Genomic DNA, 20,697 nt, shown 5'->3' with positions numbered 1-20,697 from the left:
TGTGATATATCATGTCTACCCCCAGAGAGAGAGATTTGCCACCAAGATCTGTAAATAACCCGTTGGTCAACAGCATGAGATAACCGCTCTATACAAAGTACAAAAAGATAAGGGGATAAAGGATCCCCTAACGAATACCCCTTGAAGGTTTGAAGCTCTCCAAAATATCCCAAATGAATTAGTGGCACTTTATAAGAAGATGTTCAAAGTACTGGTCTGTTTATGCTCTTATAGTATTAGTATTACATCAATAATTATTGTACCAGAAATTTCTAACCAGTGAAATAAATTCTTATTGTTGCAGGACTAGAACTGATGAAAGTGCCACCATCATATGATTGTGTGTGAGAAAGAATCACAATAAGCTGTGCTTAGATTAATGATTTGTATTCTCAGTTAAGCATCTATGGTGTACTTGCTTATGCCACCTATATGAATAAATTTGGTAGTTGTATTTAGACTGTGATTATGATGTATTTCAGCAAAAAAATTTAGTACCATGAGTCCAGATCAATTTGAATTATAAAGTAATATATTCAATGAACTTGTATTACTATTTTATTATATCTCAATCAACAGGATGACATTTAATTTAAACCGTCTTTAATTCTTTAAATAAAAAAAGATAAGTTTAGAATACATAAAAAATTGAGAAATCATTTTATAACTTTTAATAGTCAGAAGACTCAACAAAATAAATCATTCTATGCTTATTGTTACGTTAAAATTTTAAAAATGCAAAAGAACTATGAGGAGAATTATTTTTTTCAAATGTATTTCCATTATATTAAAAATCAAAATTCTAAAAATATGAATATAATATAAGACATTATTACAAATATTCATGTGAAATATTATATTTACTATCAATATATAAAATAATTATTTTTATAGAAATTTATGGCAATATTTTTGGGAAATATCTAAAAAAACATACTTGCATAGTATATTTTAACAAAATCATATATAAATTATATATATATATATATAAATATATATATATATATATATATATATATATATATATATATATATATATATATAGATATATATATATATATATATATGCAACTTAATAAATTCTACTTACATCGCATTTTAAGTGGCCTTCTTACCTAATAATAATTTTCGAGCATCGAATATATATACTTTCAATGAGCTTTCTAATGTGGCGGTCAATGGTGCAGTAAGCTATTAGATGGCCAGGTAAATTTTTTGTTACTCACATTAGTGATTGTTAATATTGAGTGATCTAATTATTATAAATAGATAGCGTTAGTGATCTTTTTATATCTTTTAAGACTTAGGTGTGAAAAATTAAAACTTATTCCCACGTTATTAACCATTTGTGTAATTTTTCCTTTGAAATTTTGATATTAATCGAAGCTGTAATTTTATTTGCATTTATTAGTTTTGAACAGTGTACAGCAGAAAATAATTGTAGTGAAAAGACAGGACAACGTGCATTTAAATGATTAACCGACCATAAGGTCTACAAGCAGTGTAGTGGGGCCTACTCAATCAAACTCAAATGGTCAAACCTAACCTTACCCATTTGTGACTCAAAGTTAGTAGCTGCCTCTAAATCTACCGCTCCAGATTTCTTCACGTGGCAAAACAAAATCTACCTTTGTCGTACACGTCATTTAACATCAGCTTGAACAAAAGGCCCGCTAAATTAACACTAGAACCAGCAGAAGAGGAAACCAGCAGCTTGAACTAGGAGCTTACTCACCTGATTTTTCTTTAAAAAATGAATTTTTTGTTATAGCAGAAATCAAGCAACATCCTTAGATCTTCCGAACCATACGAATTAAACTTGAATTTTTGTTGATCATACAAAAATTAGAAAGAAGAAGAAATCAATCCCGGCCGTTGATCAACCCGAAAATGATGGAGTCGAACTCGAATCTCCTTCAATCTCACGAACCAATGAGGTACTTCAGTTTTATTGTTCCTTCATTTTCTTATTAAAGCTTAATTCTTTTCATGAATTTGACAATTTCTTAGTTTTAGTTTTCACTGTTTCCGTTATAATTTTTTTGGGGGGGGATCTTGCTAAACAAAAAAAGGTGGCCTTTTTTCAAGCTCTTATTAATTTTCTTTTGAATAGGTTTGTGCATTTTGACTTAAAAAGAACGTGGAGTTATTGGTTTAGATTTAGATGGATTTTTGTAATTTCTCTCACTGAAGGGTGATTCCAGGATGCAATTTTGCCTAATCATTTAGCACACTTGAAGATTGGTAGCTTTATAAATCCTGCTGTTTTTGGTCTAAATTTCGAGACATTCTGATATCCAACTTGTTTACTATAGTTAGTGATCAGGATCTTTGAGTGACGGGTCTTCTTTTATGATTTCCTTTTCCAAATTCTTCTTTGGTTTTTTTAGTAATCATGTGTTCCCTGGTTTAATATACATCCTATGTGCGCGATAATGTGGTTAGGGATGCCTATGGATTTGCTGTCAGACCGCAACACATTCAAACGTATCGACAATGCCTTAATATCTATAAGGTACAAGTTTCTATTAAGGTTTAGTTCTTGTATTAACTCGAAAGAGTGTCTCTAATGTATTATGTGTGGTTGGTTATGTTTATTTGGTAAATTGATATAGTAATTTGTTATACCAGGAAGAGGAAGAGGAAAGATCGGAGAAATGGAATATCTTCCTTGAACATCATGCAAAGACAAGTAAGGCCGAAGGATCGGCTAAGAGTAGACATGTCCTTAGTTGCATTGAGAATATGATGAATTCAAGGGTTAAGAAAGGAAATAATATGAAAAATAAAAATGTGAATGGAAGTGGAGACCATCTTCCATCAATAAAAGAGTCAAGATCTCCAGAAGGAGAATCTGAGGAAAAGGCCTCTGTCGATGAGATCCTAGATGGGGAAGAAAGTAATGCAGGCAATAAGGACTCTCGAGAATCTTTTTTTCCTTGGAAAGAAGAGCTGGAAAGCCTTGTCCATGGAGGAGTACCAAAGGATCTCCGAGGGGAGGTGAGGTTGAAACATCTCCATTTGTTATTGTCTTGCTATTTATTTGTTGAAAAATGCCCGTTTTGCTATAATATGGCTTGCGTTTGCAGGTATGGCAAGCTTTTATGGGTGTCAAGGCACGACGAGTGGAAAGATATTATGAGGAATTGTTGGCTCAAGAAAATGATGATCAGCATAGCAATTCATCTGGTGTATTCAGTAAATGGAGGAAGCAGATTGAGAAGGTCATTAAATGCATGCACCGTAGACTTCATAGTTCAATGTTATCAATTTATAGGTTCTACTTCTTTTGCTTTTGCATTTCTTCCTAGGCTAACTCTTCTGCTTATCTTTTCAGGATTTAATGCGGACTTTTCCTGGTCATCCAACTTTGAATAGGGATTCCTTGAGGCGTTTACTTTTAGCATATGCACGACATAATCCCTCGGTTGGTTACTGTCAGGTGACTGATTAACTGGCGCTTTTATTCTCTAAAATGAGTTCAACTGGTACAAATGAGTTAGTGTTAATTTTAATTGGTGTATCTCTTTATAACTCGCCCCAGTTCTATCTCTACCTTTATGTTCTTTATAATCTAAGAAATTTCTTTAGATTTATATAGAAATTATTCAATTTCTTATCATCTTCTTCGTTTCAGTCATGCCGTTGCTTTACAGGCACGGCACCAAGAGGCCATTATTCTGTTAATTGAAAACTCATGGTCCTCAAGAACAAATCTAATGTTCTAAAATTATGATTGTGTTTATGTTACATTAAACTTTTTTGACCTAAGGAGTGAACAATTTGCTCCCAAATAGTAAGAATATGAGGTTTTTCCCTAGTAAATCTGTTTTACCAGAAAAGTTGCAAGCCTGAACTTTTTAAGTGCAACTTGAAAGACCTAACTTCTAGCATGTCACTGACTTTACCTATGATTTAAATTTGCTCTTAATGGATTTTAACAATCTCATTTTTCAAGTGATTATTTTTAATAATCACACTCCTTGTACTTATTCTTGTTTTCCAATTTGTCATCAAACACATTCAGGCAATGAATTTCTTTGCTGGATTATTGTTACTTGTGATGCCAGAGGAAAACGCCTTTTGGTAAGTTCATGTAGCTTTTTATAAGATAATGTATTTCTGGAAGTGGCTATTTCTATCCCTGGAATTTTGTATATTCTACCCTAGAATGATTTTGGGTGTGCAGAAGCTTTTTAGGTCAACTTTTGCCTAATGGTGCTAAATTTTTATTTTTTTTTCATGCAAAATAAAGGTGTCGCCTTTCTAGACACCACATCTTATTCTCTTGTGCTAATTGTTATGCAAAGGCATATATAAACACATGCATACTCATGATACAAGAATAGCTAGGTCAGCCTTGAAGACTGATTTCTTCAATGTATTCTTAGGGCCTTGGTGACTATTATTGATGATTTCTTTGATGGTTACCATTCAGAGGGCATGATAGAATATCAGGTTTTTTTTAATTTTTTGCGTCTTTTTTTATGATATTCCATGTTCCTTCTCTTTTTGTTCACCAACACGCTGATATTGTAGTATTTTTAAAGAGATTTGCCAATTTACAACTTGTGATTGTAAATATTGGTATTTTCATAGGTTGACCAACTTGTATTCGATGAGTTGATGCGCGAAAGATTTCCCAAATTGGGTTTGTTTCCTTTTAAACATTCTCTATTTTAATTATATTCTCATGCTTTACATGAAATAATATTGATGATTTTTATTTCATCTATGTTTCTTGTGTAGTCAATCATCTGGATTACTTGGGAGTGCAGGTGGCATGGATATGTGCACCTTGGCTTCTTTCCATTTTTATTAATACGCTTCCTTGGGAAAGCGGTAAGAGTTAAAGTTTGCTGCAAGTTTGAGTGCCTTGGACTCTCTTTATCTGTAACCATGTTTACCTTGTAATGGATTTCTTGGTCTCCAGTTCTTCGCATTTGGGATGTACTTCTATTAGAAGGAAATCGTGTTATGCTATTTCGTACGGCCCTTGCTTTATTGGAGTTATATGGTATCAAGATTTTATACTTTTAAACTGAAGCATTTATGTGGATGAGGAATTCAAAAATCAGTCTAGTTACTTAAAGTTACTGTAGGTCCTGCCTTAATTACAACCAAGGATGCTGGGGTTGCCATCAATTTACTGCAATCCCTTGTCGGTTCAACATTTGACAGCAGCCAACTTGTTTTGACTGCCTGCATGGGATTTTTGGCTGTGACTGATTCTAAATTACGAAAGCTGAGAGACAAGCATAGACCATCTGTGTTACTGGATGTTGAGGAAAGAACAAAAAGAAGCCGGTTTTCAGAAGCATTAAAAGGACTTGCATATACACGGTACTGTGTAAAAAATGAGCCTGTTTCACTGCTGGAAGAAGCTAAGCCTGCTGAAGATTTAGCTGATGGAGATGAATCTAAGTTGGAGTCCCATTCCTCTTATCTGGATCAATTGCTTTGTAGCTTAAACGCAGATTTAGTTGGTTCTCAACCGGATATTCAGGAGCAGGTACTTCTCTTTGTCTTCTTAGCATTTGTACACTTCATTTCTGATGTTTCACAATGATACTTTTTTTATACTGTAAGGGTCCACATACCGCGGATTGTATGTGTTTAAGCAACTGATTTAATAATTTCTACGAGCCGTTGATTTTTGCCTACTTTTTTTTCACCTTATAAACTTTAACCAAATGTCTGCCCACCTTGTGGAAACTCACGAGAATAGTGAGTATTTTTATACATCTCAAGTGATGAATTACAGAGTCTATTTAAAGACTTGGATTACAAGAGTTTCACTACAACTAGGAGTGATTTAAAATACAAACCTTATCTTCTGTTATTAAAAGATAAGATCCTATCTCCATCACTAATTACAAATAAACTCTAATATTTACAATTGTAACAACTTACACACCTCATTTGATTTGTCGACCCTAAAAAAACAAAGAATTGGTATGGCTTCGGCATAAATAAGCACATGGAATGAACAATGCATGAACTCTTGAATGTTGATTTACGGACAAATTCGTCATTTGATTTAATGAAAGCTTAAAGATTTCTGTTCTTATAACCAATCTTCAAGGTTTCTAAGGTGTTTCACTTATAATTAATATGATGGATGTGAATAGTTATTGTGCAGCTTTTATCAAATTTCCATCATTAACAATTTACATGCAGGTTGACTGGATGAAGGTTGAGTTGTGTAGGTTGCTTGAAGATAAAAGAGCTGCTGTTCTCCAGTTAGTATATTCTACTGCTGTTTCTAATTTTATTCTGTTTTTGTGGCCGAGGATAGACCAGGATGAAACATCTGAGAGGAGGAATAAAAATAGTAATAAAATGAGGGGTCGAGATCTCATTGTTAAAGCCACCAATTTAAAATTAATAGGGACCTAAGAAGTATTTAAACCCAAAAATGGGGACAAAGCTTAATTTGCCTAATTTCAAAACTAATAGGGACCTAAAAAATAACTACTAGGGATCCTCCAAAATTCTTCATTACCAAGTCATTTGTTGCTTAGATAATTGGTTTTTAATTTTTTGTTCTTTTTCCTAGTCTTCAGTTGTTTTCAATTTCTGTTTCTCTGGCCTTCGGTTATTTCGAATAAAGAGCTTCACAAATTTAAATATAATATATAACTTTAATTACATAAATTATTGGTTTGGTTATATATGTGATGAAGATACATCATAATAATATTTTCAAGTTAAATATATATTACATTAATATTTTTTATATAAATAATATTATAAAATTTATTTTTAACCATTATCAATTATAAGTAATTTTGAAATAATGACATAAAATTTTAAAATATATTATTTGGTAGCTAACCAATCATATTCCCTGTACCTGTGGTTAATGTTCTTTTCCAGAGCTGAGGAGCTAGAGACAACCCTTGTGGAGTTGGTCAAGGAAGATAATCGACGGCTATTGAGTGCAAAGGTAAGATGTAAAATTATTTCCTCGAATATTTTAGACCTTCCCGGCACGTTGTTTCGTCAGTGGCAGTACTTCAACTTTGGCCATGTAAGCTCCGGGGTCACTCGAGATGCACGCAGGGTTTGAAATTTATTATTAATGCAACAGATTGAACAGTTAGAGCTAGAAGTGGCTGATCTACACCAAGCTCTTGCTGATAAGAAAGAACAGGAAGCTGCCATGATTAAGTTATAGTTTTTCCCCCATCTCTAATGCATAGTTCTTATTCTATTTTGAGCTTTCAAGTGATTTTTATGTTCTATGTGCTACAGGTTTTGGCACGGATGGAGCAAGAGCAAAGGATAACTGAAGATGCTCGCAGAAACGTGGAGAAAGATGCAGCTGCCCAGAGATTTGCAGTTACCATGCTTCAGGTTCTCTTCTGTTCTTGATGTAATTGGAACCAATATGTACCAATAAATCATTACAACTGAATTTGAAGACTCAAATTTCATAAACTCGCTTCACTAAAAAAAATTTCAAATAAATGTAAATCATAAAATAGGACTCTTCCACTCGACTCGTTGAAATGCTCACCTCCAGTTAAGGTGTTGAATAGTTCATATATTTTTCCAAATTCTCATCAACATTTTACTTCAATTACATTATACGCCTTATATTTTTCTCTAAAACAATTCTCCTGTTGGCTGAAGATGATTCTGTAATTTAACACCAAACGCTTAACTATTTGGAAATTGTTTTCTTATCTCATGATATGATGTATCTTCTTTTACTATTTCAAATCATTCAGCATAAGGAGCTAGGTATGTTTTATTCCTAACTGAGGTGTCACATCTGATTGCTACTTTCTTTTCTGTGATCTGATCATATCCAGCATCCCACGAGTAGTGCATTATTTTCCTTCTTTCTTTCGGGACTAGATTTATACTCGATAAAAATACATACATACATTTTCAGGAAAAATATGAGAAGGCTATGGATTCTATTGCTCGGATGGAGAAGAGGGTCATAATGGCAGAATCGATGTTGGAGGCTACCTTGCAATATGAAAGTGGCCAAGCTGAAGCGCTGTCTTCTCCGCGGTAACATTTAAGATCTGTACTCTTCTAACATTGATTCTAATGTTATGATTCATATCTCCTTTTCTATATGTCCTTCCACTTATCAAAATGTTTCGATAAATTTTGAATCCACTTGATTCTGATGAAGAAAACTACAGGCTATGTGAAAAACAAAGAGCATAGGTACTTTAATCCACTTTTTAATGTCCTTCCTCTTACAAAGATACATGCTTTCGTAGGACACCACATGCTACACTGGATAGTCCCAGAAGAAAGGCGGGGCTGTTGTCATTCGGACTTGGCTGGCGTGACAAGAACAAGCCTTACGAGTTGGTCAGTCCGCGATATCTATTATTCATTTACATCTGAGATGATATATTTTACTCGAACTGTTTTGGAGCTATAAGCCTTTAACTGCAAAATGTGAAAATATCAACCTATTTCCTTGAAGTATAGTTAGCAGTGCTACAAATGTTTTGATATTTTCTATTAGGTTTAAGAGTTGAGACAATGTTGCCTCACCTAATTTCAATACCTCTGTTTGAAGCTTTTAAACTTGGGTTTGACATAGCAGGCCAAACTTGATTTCGAGGAGTCGACAGAACAAAAATCCGACCCTAGCACGACCCAGGAAGAAACCAACTCTGTAAATGAACAAACGCTTTTGAACTAGTCCTCGGCTGCTACCAAAGAAATCACTTATCTGCATCTGTTCTGGTATTTTATTTCTCTTTTACCTCATTTGTATCATGAATATACTGGCAATTACCTATAAGGAAATGGTCAAATTGTGTTAAGTATCAATCTGATCCCTAGGAAGACTTGAAGAAGTAGATTGGGTTGAACGTAAATAATCAAATGTGTTGCAGCATATTGCACTTTTTATTCAGTAAACAGAAGACTTCTATTTAATATCACAATTTCGAATCCCAGATGCAATGCGTGGCATGGTACTTGGTTCAACCATTCTCTATTTCATGTATTCAGTGTACGGAATAAATGTACTACAAAATTAGGCATCTGATTATTTTGTGAATATATTTAAATCTCATGTGCATAGGAAAAAAGCAGTTTCATGTATCTAGCTAGACTTGTCAATTTTAACCATAGAAATGGTCAATAGTTGTACTCGTCCAACGGTCAAATGAACTGATACTGATTGGTACTTAGATACATTTCTATAAGCCCTTCCTCTTGCATGGCTCAAATTTGATTAAATTTAGACATGGAAACTGGAAAATATTACTAGTTTGAATTCCTCTTTTGATGAAATGTATGAAAACGGCAAGTACACATATCACAACTACATGTGATAAATAAAATGCATGTGATCTGAATGCAGAGATTTTCGCCTTCAGCTTTGATGAGTAAGTAAAGTTTCATGGTTACTTGAAATATATGTTATATACAAGAGTTAAATATCAGTTTCTTTTGGATACCTGAGATAACATGTATTGGTTTTTCTCGTGATATTATTGTTTTTTTATTCGAGGAGGTAGACAAAATTGAATTACGTTGAATCTCATTTTTTGCGCGTGTCATTCTATATTAAATCTCTATGATACGATTATTTTTCGCTCGTAAATTTCTAACAATTATGAATGTTTCTTTTTCTTAAAAGATAAATTAAATGGTATTCAAAAATAAAATGTCATTAATTCCTAAATGATTTCATTAGAATTTGGTGTATGTAAAAAAGTATTTTCGTTAGTGTTGAAAAATGAGAAATATCTTATGTTTTAGAGATTTAAATATTTAAGAAGACACTCGATGGTAAAATGCATCCAACAAAAATGTAAAAATTTGAATACATTTCTTCCAAGAACAGTTGGGTTAATCCCTCTTTGGACTCTCCTTTGTTACGGCATATTGGTATTTCGAGATGGCCGATGGCTTCAAATGGCTATCATACCATAGTTAAGCAGTTTATTTCAAATTTCCAAGGATGTTTTGAGGATGAACTAACGGTCAAAAGAACACCAGAAACTAACCGACATAACATGATTAAAAAAGTTTTCGAAGTCTCCTATACAAGTTCATGAATCCACAAGCCAAATCAAATGGGGTCTTATTAGGTTCCCCTAATGTGCAATTTAAGTCCAGAACAACAAATAAAACAAACGAAAAAAGAGGGATGGTCTATAGCAATAAAACACAGCTCATCGAGTCTAACATTGTCTAATAGTCTAGACCAGTCCAGTCACTTTGTGGCATCAGCAAGAGGATTTGATTTATCTCTCGTTCTGCTTGTTTTCTCCATTATTCGTCACATTAATTGCTTTCGGATGCTGGATCATTTTTGTTCGGTGTTTGCCTCACGAACTGCCCTTTGATGCGAGGTCGTTGTTCTGCTAGTCGTTTCCTGCTTTGGTATCGAACCTGTAAAAACCAAAGTATTAAGGAAAAAAATTTACTCTGAGTTGCTGAAATTAATCAGTCCCAACTGTTTAAAAAACAAAGCAAAAGTAGCATTCGACTATTATCTTCAAAAAAAACTGATGGATGAGCCTATGCTTCTGTAAAATGCAAGGGGAGCAACCAGTTTTTCCTTGCTCAAACTGGAATTTGGAAACACAATCTTGTGTTTACATAATCCTAGCGCACATAATATGTGCATGTCAGAAACACATGAACATAAGCTAGTGGCTTGAAGATTTTTAAGGTAGATTTTGACTAGATTGCTTATTTATCATTAAACACCTCAATGTTAATTACCTTTTTCTGGAAGCATCTCTCTTTCCTTTTCTGACGAAATTTGGTCAATGCAGCTTCCCTATGAGCAGACTTGGTCTGGTCTGCTTTGCTGCTGCTGCTGCTGCTCCCGCTCCCACTGCCACTCCCGCTGCCACTTGCATCACCACTTCCACTTTTCCCAGCTATTCCGTTATTACTTTCCATGTTTTCCCCGAAAGTATTGACTGCATTGCTACTTGCATTTGGCCCATTGCTTCCATGGTTACTACCAGAGGTACTGTAGTTGCCAGCATTTCCTTCAACAAGCCCGCCCAACATATTCGACGACCCACAATAAGGAGCGTCCGCAGCTAGTTTTTTCAAAGATAAATCATGTTCTGGTGGCTGCTGCTGTTGCTGCATACCATGAGTAAGATGGCAATGTTGATCATAATGGTTTGGGGGGTGTTGCGTTTGCAGTTCTTGGTGCGTTCCTCTAGGTTGAGCCGGTCCTGCTGTAGTAGCTACATCATCACCCTTGTCTAACACAACTTTATGAGCACCACTTAAAAGGTCATTTGTCATAGGTTGGAAAAGAGTGGATGATACAGCTAGCTTGCCCATATCAATGTTATTGCTGCCAACATTTGAGCTTTGATTGGGAAGGTCATTAACCAAACGAGAATGATTATCACATACTGATCCTTTTCTAGTCAGTTTTAAATTATTATCAAGTGCAGATGAGCTTCCGGTGTTGACAACAGGAACCTTGTTTGCATTTGCTGCAGTATTATACCTGCAGGTAATAGAAATAATGGTCAAAACTAATTCAACAAATCATTGTGGAATACTTTTCTGGGATTCCGTTTAGTCGAATGTTCCCATGCATAAGTCTCTACTTTATACCTTGAGAAGGCAGAAGAGTCTGAACGTCTCAAAACATTTCGCTCATCCCTAACTACAGTCCCAGCATCTTTAACTCCTCTAAGTCTCTTCAACCCCAGTTCAATAGATGGTAGTTCTTTAGAATCATTGACAGTTTTATCATTGCCATCCGAGATTTTTGAAAGCCTGTTTGAAGCCTCATACTCGGCAATTTCCTTCTTAAGATCAGAGGTCAGAGATGTAATGCCTGTTTGATTTGCTGCTTCGGACTTCTGTTTGCTTGACGGGGCTTCACTATTGAGGTCCAGCTGCCTTTTATCAATCTTTTCATTGAACTTACTGGGGCTAATCTCAAGCAGGTTAATATGTTTTGTTCCAACTGTTCTGATTGGGACCTCAACTGGACACTCTAGTTGTAAATCTAAATTTCTAGGCATGTCCACACGCAGGTCTTTTCCCATTGCAACGTTGTCTGCAATAGAAAGGATCACAAAGGGCTAAAAGAAGTGGATACATGACAGTTTTACCATTAAATGAAAGAAAAGTAAAACGGCACTAAAAGATTAAAGATGTTGGCCACCAGCATGATACTCTTCAAGTTAAGCATTTAAATAAGACACTGTGCTTGCAAGCTTCTTTGGTTCAACTAGACAAAAAATCAGTTTGGTCATTTTCAGGTATGCTCAAGTAGCTAAAAGCTAAAGCTATCGAAGGGGCAGATACTTAAAGCTCAACTAGAGCAGTTCGAGAGCAGTTCGCTTGCCAAATCAAACCTTTCTTTTTATTTTTCATATATATTTATTGTTTCTATTTAGTATCAGAAACATCTCAATTTGAAGTTGAACTCATACTCGAGTTCGAGTCCAAACAATCCAATTTAAAGTCAAGTATGGGAAATGAACTCGTCTTTATTAGCTAAACGAGCCTAGATGAGCGAGCTCCAGTAGTTCAATTTTTATCTAGAATTGAGCTTGAACCGAGTATCAAAGCCTCGAGTTTCAAATTGAGCTCATGCTTCTTACTGCTTGAGCTCAATTGACTCGATTCAAACCGACTTTAAGCTACACATTTGAAATTCAGGTTTACCAAGCTGTTCATCTCGTCCTTGGCACCCCCTTGCTGTAGCCACCGGCACCCCTTTGTTCCCAGATACTTCTGCATTTGAATGGACAACTTGGGCACACGTACTATCAGGGCACTCAGCAACTTTATCTGAGGATGAGACTAGACGGGAGCTGTCTACTTCTACTGCTTGTTTTGTCCAAGAATTCTGCAAAAAGCAATTGCGCAGATAGTTTTCCACTACATATGCTTACAGGTCTCTAACAACTTTATGAACTTTTCATCCAAGTTTGAGAGCGATGAAGTTAAACCATCAAGGATAAGGAATTAGAGGATAAAGCCAAAATACCAAAAAGTGATTAGGATGTTACATTTATACATGATTAGCCATATATTTGGAATGAATAAAATAATTCGTGCAGACTATCATAAAATTTTTGGGTATCAAATTTGCATTTTGTCACTAAATCTTATTAGTGGAAATCTAAGACTAAAATAGAGCCAGCTAGGGAAAGCCTATCAAGAATGGAAGAGCTTGGGAGAAGGAGAAGCAAAAGTCTGCTATAGCTAATCCACAATACCTATTCTGTTATGTTTGTATCTGTACGAAATTCTTGCCAAACAATAAATAACGCTATTGCAGTCTTGGAGATCAGAACCAACTTGTTTTTTTTTTCATATAAACAACCTACGAAGCAGTCATATGAGCTACTCAAATTTTTTGATCTAAAATTAAACAGCTCTCTTTTCTTTAGAATATGTACATCATTTCCTAAGCAGAGGTCAGCACAAGCAGAGCTTAATGTAATCCATAACTTATAGAACTCGTCTCATGCTATTGTGGTTTCAGTGCAACATTGTCTTAAATTAAGCTTGAATGAACCATTACAACTAAAAACAAATATATTTAAATATTATAAATTAATATAAACAGAAAAATTCCCTCTGTGCAATATGATATAAATTAATGAAAGAATAGCAGTTCAGAAATCAATTAGCTAACTATAGTTCAGAGCAATCTAAGGCCTAAATTTCACCACTAGATTTAACCTCATAAAAAAGACCCTGCAACAGAAGGACAGGTTTGTAATACCTGAGTGCCACTCCCGTCATCACTACCATCTCCAACATTTAGACCATCGCCCCCGTTATTGTCCTCGTCATTGCTGCCGCTGTTATTGTCAGATTTCTCAACGCTTTTTGATCTCACAGATTTTTGAGTTTGTGTTCCACTCTCACTTCCACTACCACTAGACTGAGGGAGCAGAAAATTAATCACTTGGCAAAGAAAACTATAAACAAATAAAATTTAATCAAATTATCTCTCTTTCTCTCTGCTTTTATTCTTTATTTTTAACAAACTAGTACAAGAAGTTCTCCTAATCAATAATGGTCTCAGATGTTACCTTCTTCATACAATTGAAAAATAAACTAATGGGATATGCTTTTAGTCTCAAATATTTTATCTACTTTCAAGAAAATAAAACAGGAAGCAAGAAGAAAAACTTGCTAGTACATAGTTTGTAATCTCTACTTATAATAGGGAATCTAAATCTGACGTAGGAAGTCAATGACTCACACTATGGCATCTCCTCCAAACGTGTCGCCAAAGGTTCTTAAGCTCATTCTTTCGAATAGGCTTCACTAAAAAGTCAACAGCGCCTTTTGACAAACACTTAAAGACTAGATTCATTGAATCCTGAGATGACATCACTGCATGAAGATATCGTCAAAAATAGAAGTTAAAAGTATCTACTTGAAAGACCTCAAAGCGAAAGTAAGAGTGAAATGCTAGAACAATCAACAAAATTCATATATGACTGGAGGCTTACTGATCACAGGAACATTTTTACGTGTTTTGTGGCTCATAATCTTACTCAAAAGAACAAGACCAGATAAGGACGGCATTCCCACCTCAGCCAGTATAAGATCAATATGATTGGTCAAATCTTCTAATATCTTCCATGCTTGTAATACATTTGCAGCTTCAATAACTGGGAAAATCAAGTGAATATTTAGGTTAGCATAGGCTATATCAGCCCCAATATTTCACCAGATAATTGACAAGTTGAGTGTTCCAGAATGCAAAAAGATTGTAGGACACATTAAAAATCTCTCATATAAAGAAGAGAAGAATCAAACATGAAATAACTGATAAGAGATAAATAGGAATTGTAAAATCTCATCATTAAAATCTATCCAAATACCGACTCACTGATACTTGAGTGGACAAGAAGCAAAGTACAATAAGAAAACTTCACACTTCAAACAATATACATATATTAGAGAAATCAGCTTAATTTGGCTCTCAAAAGGATATATATATATATATATATATATATATATAGAGAAGAAAATTATCAAATCAGTCTAGTTAAGAAATCAGCTCTCCTTCCAAGTGGCATATATGAGAAATTTTGTAGCTTATAGAATAATGTGAACAGCCACCAAACCATGACAACAATATCCAAGGTATTCTGAGGCATAAATCTGTATTTTGCAACTGTTCAGCCAAAAAAGTGCCAGATCCTTGAAAGTCTTGAATCACTCACCATCATAACAGCAATTGCGCAGAAGTGCAGTGACAACATGGCGAGTAGAATCATCATTTTCTACAAGCAGAACTGTAACCGTTGTTAGATGCAGAAACCTCTGCCAGTAACACATTGCATTTTGAGGCTGTGGCTGCGCCATTTGCCGCATGGCTGGAGCCTGAACAGCCCTAATACGACTATCAACTACATTTCTTGCAATCTCGTTAACTTTTGGGTCATCTTCTTCCAGCATCACTTGTTCGTCAGCGACGACACCATTTGTAGTTCTCTTGTTACCATCGTAGTGCCGATGATTTAGTTCCCGTAAACCTTTTTCACCATCACTATTAACATTCATCTAGACACTTACCTGTAAATCAGATTAGAAAAGACCGGTAACAGAAAGGACAATCCAAGGTTGGAACAGTGAAATCCTCGATTCAAAAAATAAATAGTACATAGCTTCATCTTCGAAAAGGCAAACCTCTGAAAATACAGATAGTTCAACCTAAAACACGAGCAAATCACAAAGGAGATCCATAACTAAAAAAGTTAACAAAAAAAAAACCACCAAGGCAAAAATGTTTACTCCTTTTAATCTTCAGAAACCAATTCTATAACCCATAAGCTGTTTGCAACCTCTGGAAAACAAGAGTATCCCATCAAAATAATCAACCAGAATCCAACCATTAAGTTCAACCAAGTACAACTCCCGATATTTTCCTCACTTTAAGGAACAAACCCATTATACTACAAAGCAAACTTAATCTTACGCATAAACATGTAACCACAAGTTAATTTTAAATTATTAAAATAATTAAAAGCTTTAAAGACTTCTACGCCAAAACCCTAATATCAAGCACCTAAATCTGCTCCTAAAGTTAAAGCAAAGCTTTTCTACTACTAATCCAAACCTAATCAAACGATATAAACAATTATAACTAATGAATTGGAATTTTTGAATATTCTACTGCTAAAAATCCCTTTGCAGCTCAAAAAAGGAAATCTAATGGAATTCAATAAAAGGAAACAATTCAAACCCGACATAAAGCTAAAGAACTTACAGGTATTACAAATGAAGATACTAGTCAGCAAAGCTTCAACTAACCACCATTATTCAGCTGGACCGGAAACATGTTTGAATTTAAAAAGTATAATTGCGCAAAAATTAAGCAAATAATTAATTTCAAAGCGTAATTTCTGCATTAAAATAAAAAATCTGAGCTTAATACCAATAAATTCTGAAAATTTATTGCAGATTAGATTTTTTTTTTAATAAAATAAATTGAGGGCCTGAGAAATAGAGCGACTCGTAAGGAACAGATACAGGCGACCTTTTGTTTGGACGACGCGAGAGCGAAGAAGATATTATTAAGACGATCCCGCTGTGCTGACGTGGATAAAATGGAGGTATGGGTTCGTTCCGGAAATTCCACATCGGATAGCGATATTTCCACGTGAATAAGACTTTGGGGGCCTATGGGCTTGCTGAGCTGGACAAAATCAAAAGCCGCGAGCTCGAGTGTATCTAGAGCATCTCTAAAGATCTTTGAAATCTCGTGTGCAACACGTGGCGTATGACGAGTGGGGAATATAGAGACGAGGGGTTACGTCGTTTTTCACGGACGTCAAATGCGGCGTTACTTATTTGGGTAAACTATATTTAGTTTTAGTTTCATTTTAGCCGCTCGTTATTAAAAAAATAAGTGAATTATAAATTTGGTAACTAAATTTTACTATTTTTTCTATTTTATTCAGTGTACTTTAAATCTTTTCGATTTTTCGCTGAACTTAATACATCGGGGTTTTTATCACTAAGTTGTTAAATAGTTAACCGCGTTAATATGAATTGTTATATCGATGCAAAACGATGTCGTTTTGGTGAAAATTTTATTTTTCTAAAATGATTTCATTTTTAATGTTGTTAATTATTTAACGACGAAGTGACCAAAATAAGAGAGAGTAAAGTTTAGTGACCAAAAAATCTAATGTATTAAGTTTAATGAGAAAATTAAAAACTTTTAAAGTTCAGTGAGCAAAATAAGAAATATGATAAAATTCAGTGATGAAATTTGTAATTTACCCTTAAAAAATAATGAATATGCTCAATTATCATCATCCTAAACTAATATCATATCATCATTAAAAAATAAAAAAACACCATATCAAAAGCCTATCACTTTTATTTTCGTTTGACCACTCAAATTTTTTTCAAAATAATATCTAATATTTAATTTTAATTTCATTTTAATCAATTATTAAAAATTAATAAAAACATTAACATGTCACCATATATTAATAACATGCCACAATTGAAAAATTAAAAAAATATATATATTATATCAATATTTCTATTAAATTTTTAATTACAGATGCCTAAAATAAAATTAACATCTATCACTAAATGTGATTTAAAAAATAACTTAATAATAATAATAAAAAGATAGTTGTGGTGTTAAATATAGAGTTTACGCTACTTATTTCAAGAGATCTGTTGGGTTTATGCTGTTATCGTTGTTGCGTGGTCGTGAACGACGTTAAAGTTTGTTGTGTAAAATGACGGGAGTAGCCTTGTTATTCAAAATGACAAAATTATCCGCAAATTTGGCTTGAACTTTAAACGGGAAAATATATAGGTCAGTGTTTGATAGAGCGTGAGTGTTTAGTGACTGTTTACACGGAATTAAGAATGTCCTTGGGCTTCGCAAATCACAACCGTTTATGACACATCACAAATAAAATCAATTAATAAAAATCATTGAAGATGTTTTAGGCTTAAACTTTAATAAATATGATGATTCTGTCACACTCGACGAGATGAATATCATTAATGATAAGAATCATCAATTTAATTTATAAAATTTTAAAATTATAATACACTCAACGTATAATTATAAATTAATTAAAAATCTAAACATACATTATTTAAAATAAAATGTTAATTATATTATTTTTTATAATCTTATTTTAAATAATAATTATATCAATTATTAACTCTTAAATTAAAAACCTTAAATTCTTTTTTTTGATTTAAAGTCGTCGTCATTGTCATCGCTACCGCAATCATTTCCACTATTATTGCCATCACTGTTGATGTTGTTGTCGTCACCACCATTATTGCCACTATTGTTGCCATCGTCGCCATTGTCGATGTTATCGCTGTCGTCGCTGTTATTTGTCGTTGTGTCAAAACAATAAAAAATAATTTAGGATTTTTTAATTTATGGATTAATATTTGATCTAGTTATTATTTAAAATAAGATAATAAAATTAATATAATTAATATTAGTTTACGTTTATATTTTTAACTAATTTGTAATTACACGTCAAGTATTTTATAGTTTTAAAGTTTTATAAATAAAGTTAATGGTGTTCATCGTTAGTAGTGGTCATCAATACTCATAGAGCGTTGTAGAATTTTCTTAATAAATAATTACCGTTTACATAATCTCACTAAAAATATTTATTAAAACATTATTTTTTTCTTTTAAAATATATCATTCTTAATTAGCATGGATAGATACGATTAAAGTGATTCAAACAAAAATATAACTATTAATATTTTCTTTTAATAAAGTAATTAGATTTGAAAATTGAAATTTTATATTAATCTACTATAAGAATAAGGGAGCATTTGTTCAAAGATAAATATAAACCACTTAACGTTGAATGCTCATACCCTAGATATTCTTGATCCTCGAACTCAAGACCTCAAGAAATATCAACAACTCCTTTATCACCGATGCCACTTGGTTTGTGCGAAAAACAATAGTAGCATATAATAAAATAAAAGTTTAATATAAAAAGGTGTCTAAATTATATCTCTTTTCTCATTTATGTGTTTAAAATTTTCAGTTAATTTATGTGTTTAACGTTACTAATGTTATCAATTAGGTGTCTCATCTATCACGGTCGTTAAAAAAAATTCTATTATCTAACACATGTTGTGTTTATAAAATTTCAAAAAAATTATTTAAAATAAAAAAAAAAACTTAAAATTGTAATGTTTTAAAAAAGTCAAATTTCTCAAATTTTAAAAAAAAACTTTTAACTTTGAAAACTCTAATTTCAATTCCTTTTATCCAAGTCGGTCGTTGTTCTCTATTGACATTTTCATTGATCGAACAATCACCCGACGGAGGAAAAAGGGAAAATTCACAAAGGACGACGACAAAGGGAAAATTTGCGACACCCTAGTGGCGTAAGCACTCCAATAAGAATAACAACACCCGACAAAGGAGACGATAAAGGCAGTGAAGATAACGATAGTCGTGGACATGACTGGCAACTGAGATGTTAGGAAGGGATGGATTTAGGGCTAGAAGTTTTTAGGGATTTTGATTTTTTATATAATTTTAGAAAAAAATATGATTTTTTAAATATAATAATATTTTAATTTTTTTAAATAAAATTTCCAATAAAATATAAAAAAAATGACATGTGTTAGATCGTTATTATACAAACATTCAAAATGTATATTAAGAGAAAAAATTAGACCTAAATAAAGAAAAGATATATAATTTAACCATTTTTATATTAAGCCGAAAATAAAAATAATAGTGAAAGGTATTGTTTTTCAAAAGGATGTGAAAAAAATGTATGAAGAATGAAGATGCGATTTTTTCTCATCCTGAATCAAAGTTGGACAACACAGCAACATTGGACGATACATAGAGTTAGAGTGACATCGTTTAAATTAGTAAATTTAGCTTCGATGAAGCTGCCAGTTCCCTCTCCCTAACCAGGAATAGACACGTCTAATAAAGCTTTTGATGAAAACAACTACCGACAACACTTCACGGGGGAGAAACGGTTTTAAACTCTTCGCATGAAAACTTGATCTCCGTGTTTAATGCACGCACATGGCACGACTGTGATTAGGGATGTAATTGAGTAAGTATCCGGGAATCCGATCTGATTTAAAAATAGGTAAAAACCCAATTGAAGTCTCTAAACTTTTAAAAAAATCAATATGACTATCATTCTATTTTTTTTGGATCGAAGTGACCCTCCAACTTGAAAAAGAACTCAATGTGACCTTTTGACCAACGGTTCCACAAATTCCAGCTGCTATAGATTGGGTAAATTCATCTTCATTACTCAACTATTTACTTCTATTCTATTTTGGTCACTAAACTCTAAAAATTTTCAATTTCAGAAATCCTAAAGACTTCAGGGACTAAGGTTGTAGTTAACTCATTTTACCCCCAATTTCTCTAACTTCTTTCCTCTCCTCCGCCGCCGCAGAGCAAAGCCTCATGATATGGTGGGAAAACTTGTCTTTTGAACACCAGCAGTTTTGTGTTCCCCAACAATGGCGTGATGGGATTGGCTTCAACAGGGGAACTGGTGGAGGATGCAATACTCGTGATGGGAACTTGTCTTTATGTCATCCGTTTCTCTTCCCTCACAGTTGAGTTCCTCTATCGGACACCCACAAAGGTTCAGTCTTTGCTTATCATCCTCAAACGGCGTCGTGTTAACCAGCAAGCCATTTTCGGGATCAAAACAGCAAGTTCACTCATTTACACACCCC

At 33.7% G+C, this 20,697-nt stretch overlaps 2 protein-coding genes across 3 annotated transcripts; one reads left to right on the top strand and one right to left on the bottom strand.

Moving 5' to 3' along the window:
* The first annotated feature begins 1,709 nt into the window (after window positions 1–1,709).
* LOC120214146 (small G protein signaling modulator 3 homolog) lies at window positions 1,710–9,032 on the top strand. The gene is made up of 18 exons (XM_039212111.1): window positions 1,710–1,937; window positions 2,446–2,515; window positions 2,632–3,000; window positions 3,090–3,224; window positions 3,338–3,442; window positions 4,028–4,086; window positions 4,392–4,458; window positions 4,600–4,651; window positions 4,750–4,842; window positions 4,934–5,017; window positions 5,103–5,512; window positions 6,181–6,242; window positions 6,880–6,949; window positions 7,094–7,174; window positions 7,258–7,359; window positions 7,904–8,028; window positions 8,247–8,340; window positions 8,579–9,032. The coding sequence occupies exons 1-18, from the start codon at window positions 1,891–1,893 to the stop codon at window positions 8,678–8,680; spliced, it is 2,127 nt and encodes a 708-aa protein (XP_039068042.1). The 5' UTR covers window positions 1,710–1,890; the 3' UTR covers window positions 8,681–9,032.
* A 962-nt stretch (window positions 9,033–9,994) lies between these two features.
* LOC120214144 (two-component response regulator-like APRR7) lies at window positions 9,995–16,418 on the bottom strand. Of its 2 annotated transcripts, XM_039212110.1 has the most exons (10): window positions 16,226–16,418; window positions 15,751–15,800; window positions 15,180–15,531; window positions 14,460–14,621; window positions 14,207–14,340; window positions 13,721–13,882; window positions 12,652–12,835; window positions 11,587–12,037; window positions 10,723–11,476; window positions 9,995–10,386 (listed from the first exon to the last, which is right to left on the bottom strand). In XM_039212110.1, exons 3-10 carry the CDS (start codon window positions 15,517–15,519, stop codon window positions 10,279–10,281), a joined length of 2,295 nt encoding a protein of 764 aa, XP_039068041.1. In that variant the 5' UTR covers window positions 15,520–15,531; window positions 15,751–15,800; window positions 16,226–16,418; the 3' UTR covers window positions 9,995–10,278. The 2 variants fall into 2 exon arrangements, with proteins under 2 accessions (XP_039068041.1, XP_039068040.1); XM_039212109.1 differs by lacking the exon at window positions 15,751–15,800.
* Window positions 16,419–20,697: the final 4,279 nt, after the last annotated feature.

The sequence above is a fragment of the Hibiscus syriacus genome, unplaced genomic scaffold (assembly GCF_006381635.1).
Source record: "Hibiscus syriacus cultivar Baekdansim isolate YM2019G1 unplaced genomic scaffold, ASM638163v2 tig00110053_pilon, whole genome shotgun sequence".
Taxonomy (NCBI): Eukaryota; Viridiplantae; Streptophyta; class Magnoliopsida; order Malvales; family Malvaceae; genus Hibiscus; species Hibiscus syriacus.
The sequence above is the reverse complement of the archived record's forward strand: the minus strand, read 5'-3'. Positions and strand labels throughout refer to the sequence as shown.